This window comes from Microtus ochrogaster, unplaced genomic scaffold, assembly GCF_000317375.1.
Source record: "Microtus ochrogaster isolate Prairie Vole_2 unplaced genomic scaffold, MicOch1.0 UNK1, whole genome shotgun sequence".
In the NCBI taxonomy this organism is placed as follows: Eukaryota; Metazoa; Chordata; class Mammalia; order Rodentia; family Cricetidae; genus Microtus; species Microtus ochrogaster.
In genome coordinates, this window is record NW_004949099.1 from 29938011 (window position 1) to 29958327 (window position 20317).

Here is a 20317-nt window from a genome sequence, read left to right on the forward strand (position 1 = left end):
CTCCCCACCCTGCTCCTGTGACCCACCAGGCCCTGGCACAGTAGGCCTCCCCATCCTGCTCCTGTGACCCACCAGGCCCTGGCACAGTGGGCCTCTGAGTGGAGGGCAGCTCCACCCTGGTCCTCAAGAACTCTTACCCTATAAGGGGCTCCCTGACACATCCCAGATGCCTGGCACGTGGCCCCCATGTGTGACAACTGTCGCGGGCCTCAACTCCCGCGTTTCAGTGACAGATGGCATGTCCCAGGAATTAGGTAGGCTGGCATCCTTCCAAAACTCATCAACTCCCCTCTGCCACATTCCTCGGAGGGTGTGTGTGTGTGAGTGATGGCCACATCCCCTCCCCAAGTATCACTTCCTCCCTCAGTGGTGTCCCCTCTAGACTTTGGGAATTAGGAGCATAGCATCTTCTGGCCATCCTTGGGAAAGACATGGGAGACTTGAACTGGTTCAGTATGTTCCACAGAGCTTAGAGCACCCAGGGTCTTGCTCAGCCTGGGCGGGACAGGCAGAGCCCACATGGACCTCATCTACCCGTGGACTGTGGTACTAGGCAGGGGCTGGGCCACTATGCCAGGGAGCCTCCAGGGCAGGAATACTGGGTTGTGGCCAGGGTTCCCTTGGCAGCTGCTGGTTGTCTGCTGTCCCCCATCAGCCTGGTCTTCCTGTGCCATGTCTTACACAGCTGGAGTGGGGCTCAGAGAGAAAAACAGGGCCACCATTCTGGTTGCTGGGACAGACCTTGCTCAGCTTCTACTTACATGGAAGAAGGCAGCATTAGTGAGAGGCACCAGGATGTCCTGGGAGCCACCTGTAGGCACGGGCGCCAGGGGCGAAGGCAGGATCTGGGGACAGTCCTGAGGATTCTGCAGACCAAACATAGAAGGGGGTCAAACAGGATGTTACACACAGTTCTTCCAGCAGCCTCCACAGCAGAGCCTGCAGCCCTACTTTCCGACGAGAAAACAGAAGCAGAGGCAGAATGTTCCGTCTAGGTGGAGTCTGCCTCCTGGATGTGCTCCTCAGACGCAGTGACTGGCTATCGGGGTGGAGAGCTCTTGGTGGCTGGGTCTTTGGGACTCAGCCTCCCAGGACACGTAACACTGGGCCAGGTCTGACACTGCCCTCGTGGCTCTTAGGAACCCTACCCCACTGTGCAGAAGAAACTAGGGCAGAGAAGGCAAGGGCTGTGGTCACACATTCTTCACATCCCTCTGAGCAGGATGTTGGGGACCGGATCTGTGCTGGAGCCTCAGAGTCCTATGTATTCACATCTCAACATCTGACCTACTGGGGCCAGAAGTCACAGGGCCTGGGGCGGTCATGCACCCTGGGACCACAAAGACCTTATAGCCAAGGACCTCCTGGCCACATCTGGCAAGGCAAGGATTAGGGTTAGGACAGGGCTGGGAGGGACTATCAGCCTGTGGGTGCACTTGAAATCATCCTCTCGACAAGGCCCCCTTCTCCTGGGGTAGTTTTTCCTCTGTTCTTTTCCTCTCCTCTTCCTTCTCTTCTCCTCTGACCCCATCTCTCTTTTGACACAGGGTCTCACTATGTTATTCAGACAGGCTGGTCTCAAGGACTAGGTCACAGGTGGGCCACCACATCCACCAGCAACCCCATCTTCCACACACCGTGTGCTTGCCACATGATCCAAGCCGGCCTCAAATTTGCCTTTTCCTGCTTCAGCCTCCTCGGTGCTGAGATTACATACAGGTGGGCAGCCATGGGACATTTCACAGACTATGTGGAAACCAGAGAACCCTGTACCCATTTTAGAGATGAAGAAATTGAGTCACAGAGGAGGAAAGCAGCTTACCCCAGACAGGGCTTTGGAGGCCTTCCAGTGAACACACGGGGTCCCCTTAAGAGTCACCTGCTCCCTCTGACTTCTTATAATCCAGCCCACCAAGATGTGCAGAGCCACTTTATGTAGAAGGTCTGTGGCCTGGGCTGAATCCTGACCCCCCTCCAAAACCCCACACCCCTGCCGGCAGTCCCCCAGGTCTACCCGTGGCCTCTCGGCCCCACCATCTGCCTGAGGCTGGTCTGACCTGGACCTGCCCTCAACAGGCTCATCATGATGAGGAGACTGACCTTGACCCTTAAGCCCACCTGGCCTGAGAACCATCCAGGAGGTAGATCTGGGTCCTGTAACTGGACAGTCTCAACACAACTCCGGTAGAACTGGAAAGGACATTGTCCAGTTCCCTAGACTGGGTGGGAGGGGTCCCCAAACAGCCCCGGCTGCTGAGAACACGTGACACCAAGAATGACGAGCCTGAACATGGCATCCCCCAGAGGTTCAGGAGGCCCCGAAGTGAACCAACCTTCTGACTGTTCACTAGCATTAGCTGATAAAGTCCAAGGACCAGAAGCCATCTGGGTTTTCCTCTGAAAGAGGGCATGGGCCTCCCTTTCCTGTTTCCACCCAGGCCATCAGATGGTTTTTCCCCTTTGCTGCCCCGACCTGCAAGCTTGGGAAGCTGTAGCTGGCTGTACCTAGAGCAGGGATGAGTGGGAGGGCTCAGGAACTACCATCATGTAGGTGTGTGCAGAACCTACTCTAGTTCATGTAGGTTGGCACTGAGCCTCTCCTTGCCTGGCTGGAACTGCCAGGGAACAAAGCTAGGTGGCCAGGATCCCAAATGTGCCATTGAAGAATGGAGTCGCAAGAGTACCCAGAACAAGCCCTGGCAGCCCATCCCAGCCAGCAGTGATGGACCCACTGACCAAGCCACTGGCTGTGGCCCAGCCCACAGTCGCTGATGCCTGTCAATTCCCATCCAACTACCCGGTCACGGGCTCCAGCACTGTGCCACCCTGTGGTTTGAAACACGCCAGGCTCTCATCCAGCTACCACTTCCCATACCACTTCCAAAACCTGACATCACACCGCCCTGGGAGCACCGCCCTCGGAGAGGCGATATCAGCCCGGAACACCTGGCACCTCGCTGCCTCTGCTCATCCCTGGGGCCAGCCCTAGCAGCCTCCCTGTGGGAGCCACTGGGACCACACACATGACTGCAAGCACAGCCTTCAGCGCCCCCCTTCCAGGATCCAGGGGTCCCGGGGGGGGGCATGCAGACCCTCTGCCTGCTGTCTGCCCAGGAGGCCTGGCGCCTCCACAGCTAACTGGCACTTAATTAAATGCCAAGTCCAGCACTGGTTCAGAGCCTCGCACAGGCCTTGGTGAGGCTGCCTCTTCTCCTGCCAGATTACAGTAATACTCTACGACAGCCCCTCCAGGGTCGGCCCGGCTCCTGCCCTAAGGGAGAGCTGAAGACCTGAGGAGAGCAGGCTGATTGCCAGGGTCAGACACACCTCCCAGTGGGTGAGCTCCTATACAGATGGCAAGATCCTATGCAAAATTCTCTTAAGAGAAGTCTTTCTTGCACAGTAGCCACCAGCTTCTAAGATCATCTATGTGCCAACTATAAGGTTGTTGCCTCTGGGAGTAATTCCAGGCCTTGAGGGGGGGGGGTGTCACTTTACAGAAGGAGAAAGGAACAGAAAGCTGTGGTAGCTTGCCTGGGATCACACAGACACAAGAGAGAGCTAAGGCTTTTGGCCTGCGATGGGAAGGACAGAACTACATCTAACTGGGTTTCCCCCAGTGCTTAGCACAGACTCATGTACACAACAAGCACTCAGTAATTGTCGCTGGACTGTAAGGAGGTCCCTGGACCTCCGGTCACCAAGTCCTTGCTGTGTATGCAGCCTGGGGTTGTGGGTGAGGAAATGCCATAGCCCAGATGCTCCAACCCCAGAGCCAAAGGGATGAAGGACCTGGATTATATCCCGAAACCCAATGCTATAGGTCGCTCCTGGGCCTATCAGCGAGAGCCCCTGTTCTGTGGGCACGCTGTGAGCCAGATGTGGTTGCCGCATGCTGCTGAAGGCTGTCCTGAGGGTCTGACTGAGGCCATGGCATATTCTTCTTAGCACTTGTTGTGCCCCCCTCGGTGGCAGACAGGGCTTGATGGCATTCTCCAATCCCAGTACCTGAAGCTAGGCCACCTCTCTGAGACACATGACCAGCAGTCTGGTGACTTGATCTGATAGATCACCGGAGACATTTAAGCCTATCAGAGTGCACAGCCCCGACATAATGCAAAGAGGAACACGGCTGAGCTCAGGACACCGCCATTCACCTGCCAAGGTCTAGGTTACCCCTAAAAGAGGAAGGAGCCTTCCAGGGCAAAGGTGAAACACCATAGGAACGGAGGCACCCAATTCTGGGTTTCAAAGAAAGGGGAGAAGGATTTGGGTTCAAGGACCAAGCCTTCTAAGCCACAGGGACAAAGACCTGAAGTGTCTAAAAACCTGAAAACATGGGATAGCAACGTTCCACTCTTAGCAGCGTGGGTGGAAATGGCCAGCATGCTGAGCAGGGCAGGGTGACAACCTGACTTGAGCTTTGCAGAAGGCCACACTGTAACCCTGAGGCATTATCTCTAAGAACTGGCCTTCCAGGAGTAACCCAGTGAGATGCAAAGGCAGGGGAAGAAAAAACCAACCAGCCTGTCTAGCCACAGGGGATCAGTTTAATATGCCATGATGAGCCCCCTCGCCATGCTAGACAGTGCTGGGACAAAGAGAAGCTCTCAACGTTGGAACCTTACAAACAAGAGAAGTGGGTACTGAAGCCGAGGGGTGGGGGTAGACCCGAGGGATGCGGGGTGGACCTGAGACAAGGCTTACCGTCGGGTCTGGGGACCTCTCACACCGAGACTGATTAGAGACACAGGAGTGCTGCTGGGTGCACCAGAAGCAAGGCCACTGCGTCGACAGGCAGCTGGTACAGCTGGAAAACAAGGGAACCTCTCAGACTCCTGCTCCCCACCCTCAGCTAGGCCCCAGAAGTCTGATCCCAGCGTCGGAGGGGAAGGAGGCGGATGGGTCATCTTGTAAGGTAGTGAGCTCCCCACTATGACAGGGATGCAAGGAAGATACAGGTGGACTCTTCAGTTACCTCTTCCCTCACCAGTCTAGTGTCAGCTTGCAGGGCCTGGCTGGTAAGAGCTGGTACAGGCAAGGGAAGGTTGTAGGGGTCCTGTCTGTTGAGTGTACCAGAGTCTGCAGCTGTTCCCCACGCCAGGGCTGTTCCTCCTCCCCCTGCCCACTCACGCTGTATGGGGGTAGACTTGTCCAATCCGGCTGCAGTCGTAGATGGTGAAATTAGCAGAGACAATGTTGTGTCCTTTGACCCTTACAGACATCTCAACAGTCACGTGGTCTGGAAAGAGACCAGGGATACAAAAGGTCTTCATCCACATCTCAAGCTGGGATGTCAGGGTCCCACCCTTGGGCTGGCATCACAGCCAGGCACTCACCCTGGCCAGTAGGAAAAGATGGAAACTGGGCCCTGGGCAGGAGGTTGCAGTAGGCAATCTGATGGTCATAGGCAGGGCCAGGTACCCGGGCCACTGTCCGGACATTGTTCCCATAGTCACAAGTCATCTCCATACCGCTGAGGCTGGGCAGGCTGCCTGAGATCTGCAAGATCATCCCCTGGGGGAGAGATGCTTCAGGTGAAGCCCAGGACACACCCCTCACAGATCCTATCACAAGGGCCTCTGACCCTGAGTGTCCGGCAGAAAAGAGATTCCCTTCAGGGAAGTCAAGGCCCTCTAAGGGGAGTGACCCTGGGGTTTCGGTTTTCCCACACAGGCTCCTCATCTCTGAGGTAAGGAAGGCTCTGTAAACCAGGTATTGCGACACAGCCTATAATCACAGCACTTGGGAATCTGAGACAAGAGGACTGCCCCAAGTTCAAGGCCAGACTGGCCTATGGCCTCAAAACCAGGTCTCTGCAGCACAGGGTTGCTATGACCCCACTTCCCACCCCCAGACACCTGGACCTCACTCGCACCTCAGGGCTCCTGTGGAACAATCCTTTTGTACACTGTGAAGATGTGTTGTTCTCATTGGTTTAACAGTTAAATGGCCAATAGCTAGGCAGGACGAGGTAAAGACAGGACAGCCAGACTGAGAGAACTCTGGGAAGGAGGAGGTGTGCGGAGAAGGAGGAGATGAGCGTGTCATGCGGGTAAAAGGTACTGCCTGCCACGTGGTATAGATAAGAAATATGGGTTCTTTTATGTTGTAAGAGCTAGTTAGTAACAAGCCTAAGCTACTGGCCACCACCCCCCTTCTCCGCCATATCAGGAATAGGTGACAATGGCTAGTACACCTAGGAAGAGACAGAGGGGCCTGACTATCCGTCTGGATATCTCCGCTCAGCATCTTCAGGAACTGCAATTTAAACCCCAGCAGTGGCCCTGTGCACTGCTCTGTCATCCAGGATACACTGTCCTAGCTATGACCAGGTTCTCCAAGAGCCCATGACAGGCCTTGAAGAGTGGCCTAGCCATGGAGTGGGTGCCTGGCCCTTGCTGTGCGCTTGAGCTTCCTCGAGCCTGGCTGTCACTGCTCTTTCTACGTCCTCCAGGCTTTGTGCTGCTGCAGCACCACTCACGGTGTAGTCCCGGCGCACATCGATCTCAGAAGGCAGCACGGTCATGGCAGGGCAGCGGCCGGGGCCCTGACTGGCACTGGTCCAGAAATGCGGCTGACTGGAGTTGGCGCAATCCTGTTGCAGTGTGCACCTGCAGGCACCGTGGGGTCAGGTCCAAGGTCAGGGCCACTGCCCCTAGCCCTCCCTGACCTGTCAGCATTGCATCAGGGGTGGGGGGTGGGGACCCTCACCGCGTCTCCAGAGTGCACCAGCCACAGTAGGCATCAGCTGCGCCCACACAGTCCCCGCAAGTGGAATGCACCTCACATGCTGCAACCTTCACACGGGCCATCTGCAGGCAGAAGGGGTCCAGTTGAGCCAGGTAGCCACCCCTGTCTTGTGAGGGTAGGGGCAGCTAAGGTTGAAGGCGTTAGTTGAGGACATGTTGGGGAGACATGGCCTCCTTGAAGCAGGGAGTCCCTGACATGAGTGAGTAGTGGAAGTGGCCCCAGGAGGACGGTCAGCATGTGCAAAGGCCCTGCACCAAAGCTGGCTGGCTATAGCTCGCCTCACCTGGTGGGACGTCATCAGGTACAGGAAACCAGGGTCCACGGGGTCAAACTGCATGACATGGTGCACAGGTTCCCCATAGGCCACTGTCAGCACCCGCCTGCTGACAACCTGCATGCTCTCGTTCAGGCTGATCTGTGGGAGGAAAGGCCGCCACCTGCTGATGCCAGAACTGCCACCCACAAGGTCAGGCTACCTCAGGTCTTCTCTCCCCTCCTGCTCAGATGGCCCAGGGTTAAAGGGAAAGCCAGGCATCTAGGGGGAACGTCCCACACTCTTATTCCCACACAGACTCCACAGCGCCCCCACCAGGAGCTCCCCACTGCCCGACTCTAGCATACCCCTAGGTCTATGTGTAGGCCGCAGTTCCCAAAACACTCTCATGTACAATCCACACGAGCTGTTCTCCCGCGCCCTGCCTCCGTTTACCCAGTGGATAAGAGTCATGGGGGAGCCGGGCGGTGGTGGTGCACACCTTTAATCCCAGCACTTGGGAGGCAGAGGCAGGCGGATCTCTGTGAGTTCGAGATCAGCCTGGTCTACAGAGCTAGTTCCAGGACAGGCTCCAAAACCACAGAGAAACCCTGTCTCGAAAAACCACAGGAAAAAAAAAAAAAGAGAGAGTCATGGGGATGGCCACCTATTCTACAGGGCTGCAGAGTCCCAGGCCCCTTTGCACGCCCCTCTGAGGACTGGCAAAGTCCTGTCTGTGCTCCCCTCTAGTCCCCAGCTAGCTGCTGGGTGCTCAGGGCTCTAAGCACTTTATCTAAGGCTGGTGGTCTGGACTTCTGGGGCCTCCCTCTCACTCACCCTCCTCTGGGTTCCTAAAACCTGCAGAGGTTCCCTGCAGGAAGAAACTGGCTGTGGATTCAAGGCCTTGATAATCGATGCAGCCACACCCCCAGCTCTTTTCCCCTTTGCTTCTCTGTTACACATACACCCGCCCCCACGGCCTGTCTTGTCTTTGCCACACGCCTTCCTAAGAGTACTGCCATCCTTTTCATTCTGGGGTGTACCAAGTCATCCTCAGACACCCTCCCCCCGGCTCAGGCTTGGCCTTTGAGACATCCCTGCTGCCGGGAGGCCTCTTGGGATGCTAGCAGGGGCTTGGATACTGTTCTCACACTACACACACCAACCCACACACTCAGACACAGACACCAATTCATTCTCCTCCCTAGGTGTTCACTGAGCCCTGAGGCCCTAGCTAGCGATCGAGCTAGAAGCTCCAGACAAGGAAAGGGTTGGCAGGAGAGACACCACCCTGCACAGACTGGTGTGTGACCTTTTCAGGTTGAGCTGTGGAGCGGGCAGGCACCTGCCTAAGTTCAGCTCCATCACTGAGGTCCTAGGCTCCACCCCAAGCATGGCACAGATAAATCAATTAGAAATGAAAAGGAATGACCCATATTTATCTACGAGGTCACTCTGAAGGCAGTCACCTCTCTTGAAGGACCTCAGTAGCCCCCTTCTGTGCAACAGACTCACACTTACATCCTTGGACTGGTGTGAGAGAGGGCATGGTTCCTGCTACGTAAACTTTGAGGCACAGAGAAACAGCAGGTGTCTAAGGATGGCAGCTTTGTGGGCAGAAGGTGGAGAGGGCTCTGACCACAGCCCTCATCTGCCTCATCTCTCCTGGGTGGATAGTCTGAATCCAGAGGAGACATGCTCTGCCCTCAGACCACACAGCAAGGAACAGAAGTCAAAAGCAGAAGCCATGCCTCTGATACCCTACTGAGCCCTGACAGCCACCTCCTTCACCCAGCAGAGGACTGAAGCTGAGTAACACGTATTGGGGCCCTGGGTCCACAACGGGTGGTTCCATGCCAGGACTGTAGGGCTCAAGCCCCACCCCCATCCCACCCAGGCAGCTGCCAAAGGGAATCAGATTATGAGCTCTGAGTCAATTAGACTGAGCTTGGCTCGGAGGCTGACTCTTCCCTAGAGAGAGACAGCGGGTGGGGGTTGTCCCTCCTGTCCACCCTGCCCTGGGGTAAGAAAAAAAACTCCTTGCCCTCCCTTAGCTCTGGAAGTTGCAGGGTGGTCACCAGCATGGTTAATCCAGAAAGTGGACCCCTGAAGTGGAGGCCAGCAGGACTGTGCCCCCCCCCCCCGCTTATTAAAATACTACAACCACTGCAGCCAGTAGGGAAACTGAGGCCCAGCGAGAGCACTGCAAAGATCAAGAAGCCACTACTGGGCAACAGACCCCAAGCCAGGAGAAATGACGCTGAGAGCTCTTAGGCCAGGTCCTCCCCTCCACGAGAGGCTACTGTGGAGCCATGGAGGGAAATCCTGAAGGGGACAGTAACACTGGACCTTCTGTGGCCCATCCCTGGGAAGTTCCCATCGTATAAGCTTACCTTCAGCAGCCTCCCAGTGGCAGTGCCCAGGAAGACAGCAGTATAGTTGTTGGCACTGGCCACAGCCACAGCTGTGAGCCCCGGAGCACGGAACACGGGTGATGCACTCAGAGGCTGCAGGATGGACAGGGGGTGCTGCAGGTGGGCCGCACCACAATCCAGCTGCTCCAGCTGTAGCTGTGGAGACAAGCCAGGTTAGACCTCAGATCTGGAACCTTCTCTGGCTCCCTGCTTACCCACACAGCCGGATCTCAGCTCTCAGCCCCCGCTTGAAGGCCCCGCTTCCAAGCTGAGGCCAAGCTTAACAGATACCTAGACCCTACCCAGGTCTAACCTTGACCTTAGGTGACAGAGCTACCCCTAGGAGATGACTGGTGTTTAAGGTAAGTGGGAACTGGACTGGGTTCAGGGTGGAGGGAGGGAGGAAAGACAGGCTGGCCAGTTTGGCTAAGGTACACTACAGGGGTACAACTTGCCACTTCAGACACCGGGGAAGCTGAGGCAGGAGGGTCACCTGACCCTGGGAATTTCAGACCAACTTGAGCAATACAGTGAAATCCCAATTCAGAATAAAAGACGCAGGTGATTGGAACTGGGTGACAGCCACACACCTGGCCACATCATTCCTCCTGGCTGGCCATTTCACAGGGCAGAAGAGCCCACATTCAGTCACTGAAAGTCATCCTTGCCTCAGCTTACCTACTGACACCCCCAGTTTCTTGGAACTGTTCCTATGTGTGTGTGGGAGGGGTGCCTGTTGGGTGTGTGAGATGGTTCAGCAGCTGCAAGGACAAACACAGGCTGAGTTTGTCTGTGGAAGCTGTGTAAAGAGCCAAATGCAGAGGTGCACATCTGTAATCCCAGAACTTTTATGGACAGATGGAAAGTAGAGACAGGAGACTCCTCCAAACTTCCCATTAGCAACAAGAGAGTCACGGCCTCAAAGTGGATGGCGAGGACGGACTCTGGAAAGTTTTCCTCTGACCTCCAGACACACGCTCCCACATGGGCAGAGTTCAAGGGATGGAGGTCAGTGGAGGACCATTTGCCCAGCACACATAAACGAACTGCCCAACCCCCAAAGGGCTTCTCTGACCCCCAGCCTTCCGCACCCTCAGGTCGCCATTCCAGCCACCTCCCCAGCCTGTCCTGTCCAGCCTCAGGGCTGTCTTTGTCCCACGACTGTCTGTCAGGTTGCCCACAGGAGTATGTCCCAAGTCCTCTGGGAATGTCAGAAAACACAAGGAACAAGCCCAACACTCACAATTCAGTCCCATACGTATTGCCCTGTAAGAATTTGCCAGTCGTCTCAGTAAGAGCAGCGATAATGGAACAATAGCAGAATACGGCAATGGAGTACAGCTAGGGTGAGCCCCGGCTCACACGCGAGCAGACCTTGGCGGCGTGGCCCCGGCTCACACTCGAGCAGACCTCGGCAGCTTTCAGTCAGGAATTTCTACCCCTTCTCCTAGAGTAGCATTTCATGGCTTTTCTGTGATGCATCAAACTGCCGCCATCATGATTTTGCACTTTAAGAAAAATTAGGGTCCTGGGAGCAAAGTTCTGGCATCTGGGGACAGGAGGGCAGTAACCACGATTACTGAGCAGCTAGTGAATAGGTGGCTTAGGCAGGGTGGAAACACTGGACGTGGCTCAGGTCCAGATGCAGGGCTGGGATGGAGCACAAGACCTTATCATGGCGCTTGGAATGGCAAGCGACTTCAAGATTATGAATTATTTCTGGATTTTTCCATTTAATATTCTAGGACCTCGGCTGACCAAGAGCAATAGAAACCGTGCAAACAAAATCACTCTGCACTCTGACTCCTTCTGACCTCTGCTTCGGGCCGACCCACTTGCTTTTGTACTGGACGTAACTGAGCTGAGATGGGTGCTGAACGGTTTGGGCTCCTCCCCAGCTGTCCTGCACCACAATGCTATGGCCGCCCCATCCCACTGAGACCATGTCTCCCACAACTTACATAACATTCTCCAGTGAATACAGATTACTGACTTGCATCATTAAATGAGTTGTTTTCTAAATTAAAATTGTAAACCCTTTCCATGGGATGCGAGGTCTGGGAGACCCCAGGAGTGGCTCTGGGGTTCTTTGCTGAGCCCTGCTGGGCCGTCCAGCCAGGTTGGGGGTCCTGGGAAAGGCAGAGCGGTCTCTGGGCTGGGGGTGATTTGTGGGCCATGGTGAGAAGAGAGGCAGCGGAAAGACTGGGAACTGACTCCCGCAGCCCGCCCTGACGTTCACAAGCCATTAATTCTGTGCCGAAGGAATTTTCAAAAAGCCTTTCCCCCAACCTTTTTTTTTCTCTTATCCTAAAAATAAAATCTTTAAAAAAAAAAAAAAAAAAAAAAAGCTTTTTTTTTTTTTCTTCTCTCTCTTTTTTTTTTTAAAGGAGAAGTGAGCATCAGGGGCTGGAATGATCTGGGAGGGAAGCTCCCTGTCTGGGCCAGGGGCTCCCGCAGCAGCAGGACTGGGAGACCCACAGAGGTCCTGAGCATGGCCTTGTTGAACTTGGTGACTAAGGTGTGGGCCCTGGGCCTCAGACTGGAATTTCTCCCCTAGCACCCTACTCACTGAGTTTAGGCCACATAACCCCAACCTATGCCTAGATCTATGTGGCACGGCATACCACCATCCCTGTGACACCTTGTGACTCCCTATTGTCCTCAGGGTATCCTGCCAACTGCTCAGGACCCTGGCCACCATTCTGCCCACTACCCGCACTTTAGGCCAACCGCACGGTTTCTCTGCAGTTCTTGAAACACGCCCCACTTTCCCCTCCCACTAGTGTCCCACACTGCTCTACAGGCCTGCCCTCAGCAGCCAGTGTCGGCAGAGACAACCCCTGGCACCTCAGGCCCCAAGCGCCACCCATTTCCCCTCCAGGCAATCCAGGCTGCAAGGTTTTAGTCAATCTTCGAGTTGAGCCCCCAAAAAGCTAAGTTCAGGGATGGCCTAAGATGGCTCGGTTGGCTTGGCTGGACAACTTGCTCGGCAAACATGAGGTCCCGAGTTCAATCCCCAGGAGTTTGGCCAGGCAGTGGTGGTGCATGCCTTTAATCCCAGAGGATTAATCTGGTAGGCGGAGGCAGGTGGAGCTCTTGTGAGTACAGGCCGGCCTGATCTACAAACAGTCAGAGCTGTTACACAGAGAAACCCTGTCTCAGGAAACAAACAAAAAACAACAAAAGTTTGGTGGCAAAGGCTTGTATTCCCAGAACCCAGGAGGCTCTCAGAGAAATGTGGATACTTGCAGTTCATTGACTAGCAAGCCTAGCGTACTTAGAAGAAATCTGTGAGGACAACACCCAAGGTTGTCCTCTGGCCTCCAGATGTACATGTGCGCCCGTCACAAAGGTGTGTGCAGGCACACACGCACACACACCCACACACCCACTTCTCTGTGACAATACTCCACTGGCCAACACTTGTATTATTCAGGTATCACACACTTAATGGGCTCCTCTGGCGTACTACTCCTGAGTGAATACTTACTAAAGAAGGGAAATTAATTTCGACTAAGGCGCAAATGACTATATTCAGCTGCGTCCTTTCCAAGCAGAGTGAGGGGAGGCGATGCAGCCGTGGGGTGCTGGAGAGGCAAGGAAAGAATATGGTTCACGGTAGGATCACTGTGTGCAGCACAGAGCAGGCAGGTGTTGGGGCCGACACAAAGCCCAGCAGCTAGCTCTGTTTCTTGTAAGAGCCTCAGTTTGTCCCCCTCTGAAATGGGCTAGATAATGGCCACTGATTGCCGCTCTTCCTTCGGAGCACACGGCCCCTCCCTATAGAGCTGACTGCCTCCTGGGGCCAGCTCAGCGCTGCCCACTCTCCATTAAAGGGCTGCCCTATTGATTTCACTCTCGCAGTAATTGCAGCTGAATACAGCTCTTCTCTCCCAGGAAGCCAGCTGCAGGGGGGCTTGCAGTATGCCTGCCATATCCTGCCCACAGACCCCGTCGGACCTCAATACCTCCGCAGTAGGCACTCAGAGGAGGATAAGGCATGACAACCGTGGTCACCATGGTTCTATCCCACCCAGGTGCCTACGGTGCAGATGGCTCTAGCCTGGGGACACCTTCCTGTCTGAGGCCCAGAATGAAAGGCTCACAATTGCTCAGAAGTGTCACACAGCTGAAGGTGGGGTGACAACAGCTACTGGACTGCCCAGAACTCCTCACTCACCCCCATCTCCATGACAATCAGTGGGAGCCTCTGTGGAAACCATACCCCATTCCACAAGTTTTCACAGCTAGCTGAGGGTGGCACCCCAATACTTTGGCCCCTCTGACAAATGGAACAAGATGGTGTGGGATTCCAGGAAAGAGGGCTGAGGAAGGACCACAGGCTGCCCTTCCTGCCTTTCTAAGAACTTTGCCATTAAGTTGAAAAGTAGTGGGTAGTGGTAGTGGAGACAGAGGCAGCCGGATCTCTGAGTTAGAGGCCAGTCTGGTTTACAGAGTGAGTTCCAGGACAGCCAGGGCTACACAAAGAAACCCTGTTTCGAAAAAACAACCACACACATACGCATGTACGCACGCACAACTGCAAAGTAGGCCATGAGCCGCCTGCAGCTCAACAGCCTCCAGTGGGTCTCCAGTGCACAAGAATAATCACAAGCCTTCAAGGGCCTGCTCAAAGGAACCCTGACCTGTGGTGGGTGTGTGATTCCTGGCCTGGTTAGCTCCTCCCTCAGCTCTCCACCTGGGAGGTGAGGTCACACTTCCTAGTCTCAAGCCTTGACCTCCATCAGACCAGGAAGACAAGGACAGGAACCAAGGCAGGTTGGGGCAGGATTCTCCTGGGGACCCAAGAACAAGGGCAACCACAACAGACAGGAGCTTCCTGCAGAGCCAGCCAGTTGGGGAGCTCCGCTCTTGGCCTTACTATTTATCTCAGGAATAAAAGGAATATTCTGGAGCTTGCATAGAAACAGAACATCATCTCCAAGAAATCCAGCCCTAAGTCCCCAGCTCCCAACTTTGGCATGGTGTCACCGTTGGAACATGGTGTCTCCACGTGGGCAATGCCTCACCTGAGGGCAAACTGTGGCACAAAAAGTTTCCTGAAGCCTACCATTGTACCTGCTCTGGCTGGGGGATGGGGTGATGGCAGACTCAGTTCTGGAAGGTTCTCTCGGAGAAAAACTGCTCTTGCTGAGAAGCCCATGCACCTCCCAGGGCCCCCAATAGACATCCGGGAGCTGCTAGAGATGCCAGCACAGAGGCAGGCAGGAGATACCGTGAGACACACAGCCTAGATATTTGCTGGCTTCCTCATCTGTGAGACTGGGACAGTCACAGCACCTGCCACACAGGACTGCCAGAGGCACCTGGAAACCTGAGCACCAGAGGGGGCTCTGGGACATCCGCAGTGGCAGGGTGCCCAAGGATGGGTAAGCCCTGCCAACCGACCGCTGGGCACCTACAGCTGCCGGGTGTCTGTGCTGGTTCTTGGGTTAGCATCCTCCACAGTAGAGGCTTGGTGGCCTGATCTGCTGCTTCCTGGAACCTGAGGGGCTGACTCAGATGGAGGTTGTTTGGCTAGTTGGCCACAGCTGGCCAGACACCCAGCTCCCCTTCTCAGACTGTTTCTCATTCCCTGGCCTGGCCCTGTCCCCAGCACCCCCTTCCCCCCCCCCCACTACTTGTCCCCAAGGAGCAGTGTGGTGTGGGCTAAGAAGCTCTGTGTTTCTCCTCAGTCTGAGGCCCTGCCCCCTAGCTAGCTCCAGTAGGCAGGCCTCATCTAGCTAGATGGCTCTCTGTTGCTTCTTCACTGCAGGGGACTAGTTGTGTCTCCTAGGCTGGCCTCTGCTGGTCCCTAGTGGGCTGGGGACCAGATGGAGTCTCACACCTCCTCTGCAGCACAACCTCCCTCCTCTCCGGCCTCCTGTAGTCTTCTGTCCCCAGGGGCTCCTAGACTCAGGCAGGTCTGTTGTGTCTGCAGTCTGTGGTCCCCGTGGCTGCCAGCTGGAGAAACTGAGGCCCACCGCATCATCACAACATAGTGGGCAAACAGAGGCTGAGATGGCCCATTCAGGCAGCTGGCCAGCGCCCAGCTCAGCTCCAGCCCCAGGCCTTTGCTCAAGGCTACTGAGTGCAGCAGCTCCGTTATTTACTGATTGGACCTGAAGTGCTGCGGTGATCGGCCCTCTGGGGCTGTGCAGGCCTTGGACCAGAGCCGCAGGCTTCCTTCCTCCATAGTATGTGATTTATGGGGGCTTGGGCTGAAGAGAGCGCATTTGGAGGGCAAGGGCCTGGCTGCCTGGGAGCATCGTGGGTCAGCACCAGAGGAAGCCACTTCAGCTGGACCACCGGAAGCCCACCTGAGTGACCCAACGTGGGTTTGATAAGAGGAAGCTGTGCTCTGGGGTAGCCAGGATCCTGTTCTGGCGCTTAGAGATGCTCCTGGGGATGTCCCCACTCAGGGACAGCCGGTTTCCATGGCGATGCTCACACCATTGTCAGCGCTGGAAAGGCCTTCGGGAATCACCTTGTGCAGCCACCACAGGGGAATTTGGCCAGCACCTGGTGGCAGCCAGAACTTTTCCAGAGCCAAATGGGCCATGTGTCCTCACCCTCTAAAGCCACACAGGCTACCCAGGGCCAGCAGGATGCTGTCTAAGACCTTGGTCCTCAAACAAGACCGTGTGTTCTCAGTCTAAGCTGGCCACCACACTACCACTTTATCTCTGCCATGATTCCATCCTTCCCTGCCCAGCATGGTCCTGAGTGTTCTGGGACTCTGGGATACTGGGGCAGGGTCGACCTTCTCTCTTCAGGCCGTGCAACAAGCCTAGTCCCCTCTAGAAGGGATACTCCTTGGGGTTAGACACAGGACATGACAAGCATCTTGATGATGGGCAATAAAGGGGCAGGAGTCCCATACCTGTGGGGGGGGAGGGGCTGAAGGGTTCTGACTCCCTGGGCAATTCTGCAGGCCTCCTGGGAGCACTTACCACCACTTTAGGTCATTCTTAGGCTCCATTTCCCCACCTTTAAAATGGGCTCATTTTTAAAGTGCTCAGTGCAGACGCACAAAGCTCTGAGCCCAGATCCCCACATCCATGTGCAAAGCTGGCTGCTCCCACCCACAATCCCAGCACTGGGAGGTGGAGGCAGGAGCATTCCTTGGAGTTCACTAACCAGCCAGTCCAGCCAAAAAAGCTCCAACGGAAGACCTGAAAACTAAGGGGGAGAGGGACAGAGGAAGACACAGGACATTGACCTATGGCTTTTACAAGCTCATGTACCTCTATAGATGTAGATAAAGCCATTTTATTAGATGGGGGGGGGGTGTTGGATGGCAAGGTGCTTTGCAAATGCCTGGCCCAGAACAAACTTTCAAGAAACTTCACAAATTACAAAGGGACATTTGCATTTTTGGTGGCTGAATGAAGAACTGTCCATTTGTGGTCCAGCTCAAACCCCACAGAAGCCACCAGACCTCGAACCACACACTAGTTCCCTAAACTACAGGAGCAAGGCTACCTAGCCAGCTAAGTAGAGAAGGCCTCTGCTGTGGCTGTGGCCTGGGCCATGGCATCCATCCACACCTCCAGTCTGTCCCCCAGCACAAGTGACTCAGGACCCCAGTGGCAAGAATAAAAGGAATCTGTCTGATCTGCATTCTTCTGTGCAGATAAACATTTACATACTCCCAGGGGCTAGGGCCCTCATGAGAAGAGACTTTGCTTCGCTTTTTGTTTTGGTTTTGTTTTTAGGTCTGACTATGCAGTTCAGGCTGGCCTCTAACTCACAATCCTCCTGTTTCAGCCTCCCAAGCGCTGGGAGGCTGATATACAACACCCCACCTGGATAAGACACTGCATTTTCAGGGTCAAGTGTGGCCAGATGCTTTCAGGCCCCTCTGTGCTCGCTCGAGAGGCTCCAGCATTCAGCCCTCTCTCTGCACATGCTCCATGGCTTCACCCCACCTATGTATTTCCCAGGAACTGTGGTGCCCAGCCTCCCCCAGGGACTTGCCCAAATGACCTAATTCCAGCCAAAGGGGAACTCAGGCACCCTGAGCTCAGAGCGCTCAGCTGGCCTGTCATCCCTCAGCAAAGGCTGGTCACAGGGAGTCCGAAGCCAGCCAGCAGTCTGGGGATCTGGAACCGTAGAGTACTGTAAGACCCAGGGCAAGTCCCTTGCCCTCTCTGGGTCCCAGTTTCCCCCTCTGTAAACTTCACTGTCTGAGGACTGTTGCCAGTGAGAACTAGGCGATGACAAGCACACCCAAACACCGCCCCCAAACAAACAAGCAAGGCTGGCAGCTCCCTCAGTTGATGCGCAGCAGGCACTGACCTGGCTGGCTTTCAGTCGGCCTGCTCCACTGGGACAGGGCCTGCTTACACGCTCACCACACTTCTCGGCCTCAGAGCCTGGTGTGAGCTCATCAGCTGCAAGGGCCCAGCCCGCTCTCCTCTGAGCACCTGCTGTCTGCTCCACACACCAGCATGCTGTGCTCAGACGACTTTCTTCCCGCAGCACCTGCACCTGCCGTTTCCTGGGTGCAGCGTATGAGAGATTCTGACCCACATCTTTGACAAGAGACAAGACTTTCCTCAAAAAGGAGAAACCATGGAGCACAGGGAGGGTGACTGACTGGCCCTGGGCTGCAGAACAGAAACCCTGTCAGCTTTGTCCCCGGGGGGGGGGGGCAGACACTCTGGGGGGGAGGGGGAAGAGCTGTGGCCCAAGCCCACCTGTCTTTCCAGGAAGGTCGTCCTGGCTAGGCCTTCTCCTAAATCCCATAGGGGTCTCTGCTTGCCTCCTTAACACAAGGTGCCGACTTCAAACCCCTCCCAAACCTAAAGACTGTCTTGGAAGCTCTCTCCCTCTGCCACCACCTGCCATCTCAGCCCTGAAATTGGTGTAGAAAATACCTTCCTGAGCCGTGTGCCACCCACCACACGCCTGCTTTAAAAACGCCCAGGGAGGTTTTTTTTTCTGCCATTACTATAAAAAGACACCATGAAAAAGCAGGCCTGGCATTTGCTGTGCAGTCCCGCAACTTAAGGACACACGTCATGGCCATTTAGAAGCGAAAGATTCAGAGAAAGGAGTGACATCCAGCCAGCCCCACCTTGCCATTCCCTGTGCCTCAGTATCACCACCAATAACATACAACTGCCCGACATGCTCTCCCTCAAACACACTGTGGTGTGAGGATGAGAATCCTAACTACCATCTTGTCTTCCACCTACCACTGGACAGGGCAGGCTTTGAGGGCCCCAGCTGCCCACTCCTGAGGCAACAGTCCTACCTGTCCTGTGGCCACAGCAGAGAGAATACAGGCCCGGCCCAGGACAGGGTAGGGGTTCAGAGAACATCTCACCCAGCTGGGTCCCACCTTGCTGGCCATCGTGGGCTTTCTGGATCACACCACTGCCAACTCCTGAGCATGGCAATGTGTGTGCATCTCATCAAATCCCCACAGCGACCCTAGGCCGCTTCAGAGGACCCCATTCGGGACCAGGATGTAGCTCAACTGTGACAGTACTTACCTAGCATGCCCCTAGGTTTGACACAAGGGCAAGTCCACACATGCCTGTAAACCCATCACTCAACCTAAAACTGAGCTACACAGTGAGCCTAAACCTGGCCTCGGCTACATGAGACCCAGCCCATCCTTAGTCCCCGTGTCGTCCAGGAGGCCAGAAACCAGGAAAATAACATGAGGGTCCCCAGAAAGCAGAGGTCTCAAAACACTGGGGGTTTGGTAAATGTTCAGGGGACCCACCTGGGGCTGTAGGTGCAGATAGTGGGGTCTTACAGTTCCAGAGCAAGCCTGATAAGGACACTGTTTTCCAGAAGAGCCTAGAACCTAGCCAAGAGCTAACTGTATCCCAGGGGTAAGAACAGCACAGCACAGCACAGCACAAAGACTGCTGTGCATCAGGCACCAAGCACTTGACTTTGTGGTTAACTTGCTCATGTGCTTCTAATGCCTCTGTGGAGACTGTGTGAATGGTCCTAAGGCCCTGGTAGGAAGACTGTGTGCGTGGTCCTAAGACCCCTTCCCCACCCGGTAGGGCTTCTGTGTGCAGTACCTTAAGGCTGGGGAGAAGGAAACTGAGGCTTAGCCAGACTGTTGCCTGAACAAGGTCACAGCCAGGCTGTGACAGATGGACTTTAAGCAGGGGAGCTGGCAACCGCTTGACAAGGACAACAGCACTGCCGCAGGTCCAGACACAGGGTGGGGGGTAGGGACTATCTGGGGGTCCTGCCTGGGACCCTAGCCTGAGTCCACAGCTGGGCACTGGGTAGGGAGAACGCAGCAAACAAACTTAGAAGGGCCCCAGCAGGGTTACTATGTGGCCTTGAGGTGAGGAGCAGGCCTAAACTACAGTGCCCTGGGGCTAACTTCCCTGTAAAAGCCCTGCCCCCATAGGGAGGAGGACAATCCAACTGCCTTCAGCCTGGTGAGTCACTGTGCCGGCCCAGGGGGCACCAGGGACCGTGGGAATCAGGGCAGATCTTACTGGAGGGGGAGGGGAGAGGCAGCCTGAGGAATCCCACAGAACCCTTCATCAGCTAGGGGCCCACAGAAGGCTGCCTCCCCTGCCCACAGAGCTTCCCCCTTCCTAGCCAGTCACAGCCACGGAAAGGCTGTGGCTCTATAAAGAATGGTGACTGCTCTCACCCCAGCCCTGCGCAGGGGCCTGACCCTGCCGGGTGTCAGGGTTGTAAGCTTCAGACAGTCCATTTGCCTCTCCCCCTCTCTGACCTTCCCTGTGAGGAGACGACCGACCGGCAGGGTGGTAGGCGGCTGTGGGAGTCTTTGCCAAGGAAAGGAATCTAGGCTTGCTCAAAGCCCCAGTGTTGGGCACGCCCACGGGAGAGAGACTGGCTACCACTGAGGGCCAGAGAGAGAGAGAGAGAGAGAGAGAGAGAGAGA

General features: G+C 55.4%; 1 protein-coding gene across 1 annotated transcript in view; it reads right to left on the minus strand.

Moving 5' to 3' along the window:
• The window catches only part of Plxnd1 (plexin D1), a 39354-nt gene that overhangs the window by 16492 nt on the left and 2545 nt on the right, over positions 1-20317 (minus strand). The window contains exons 2-9 of the mRNA XM_013353013.2: positions 9400-9576; positions 7037-7168; positions 6715-6815; positions 6485-6614; positions 5340-5517; positions 5134-5242; positions 4708-4810; positions 762-866 (exon numbers count right to left, since the gene is read on the minus strand). Of these exons, the coding sequence (XP_013208467.1) occupies positions 762-866; positions 4708-4810; positions 5134-5242; positions 5340-5517; positions 6485-6614; positions 6715-6815; positions 7037-7168; positions 9400-9576 (1035 nt within the window). The remainder of the gene's footprint in view (positions 1-761; positions 867-4707; positions 4811-5133; positions 5243-5339; positions 5518-6484; positions 6615-6714; positions 6816-7036; positions 7169-9399; positions 9577-20317) is intronic.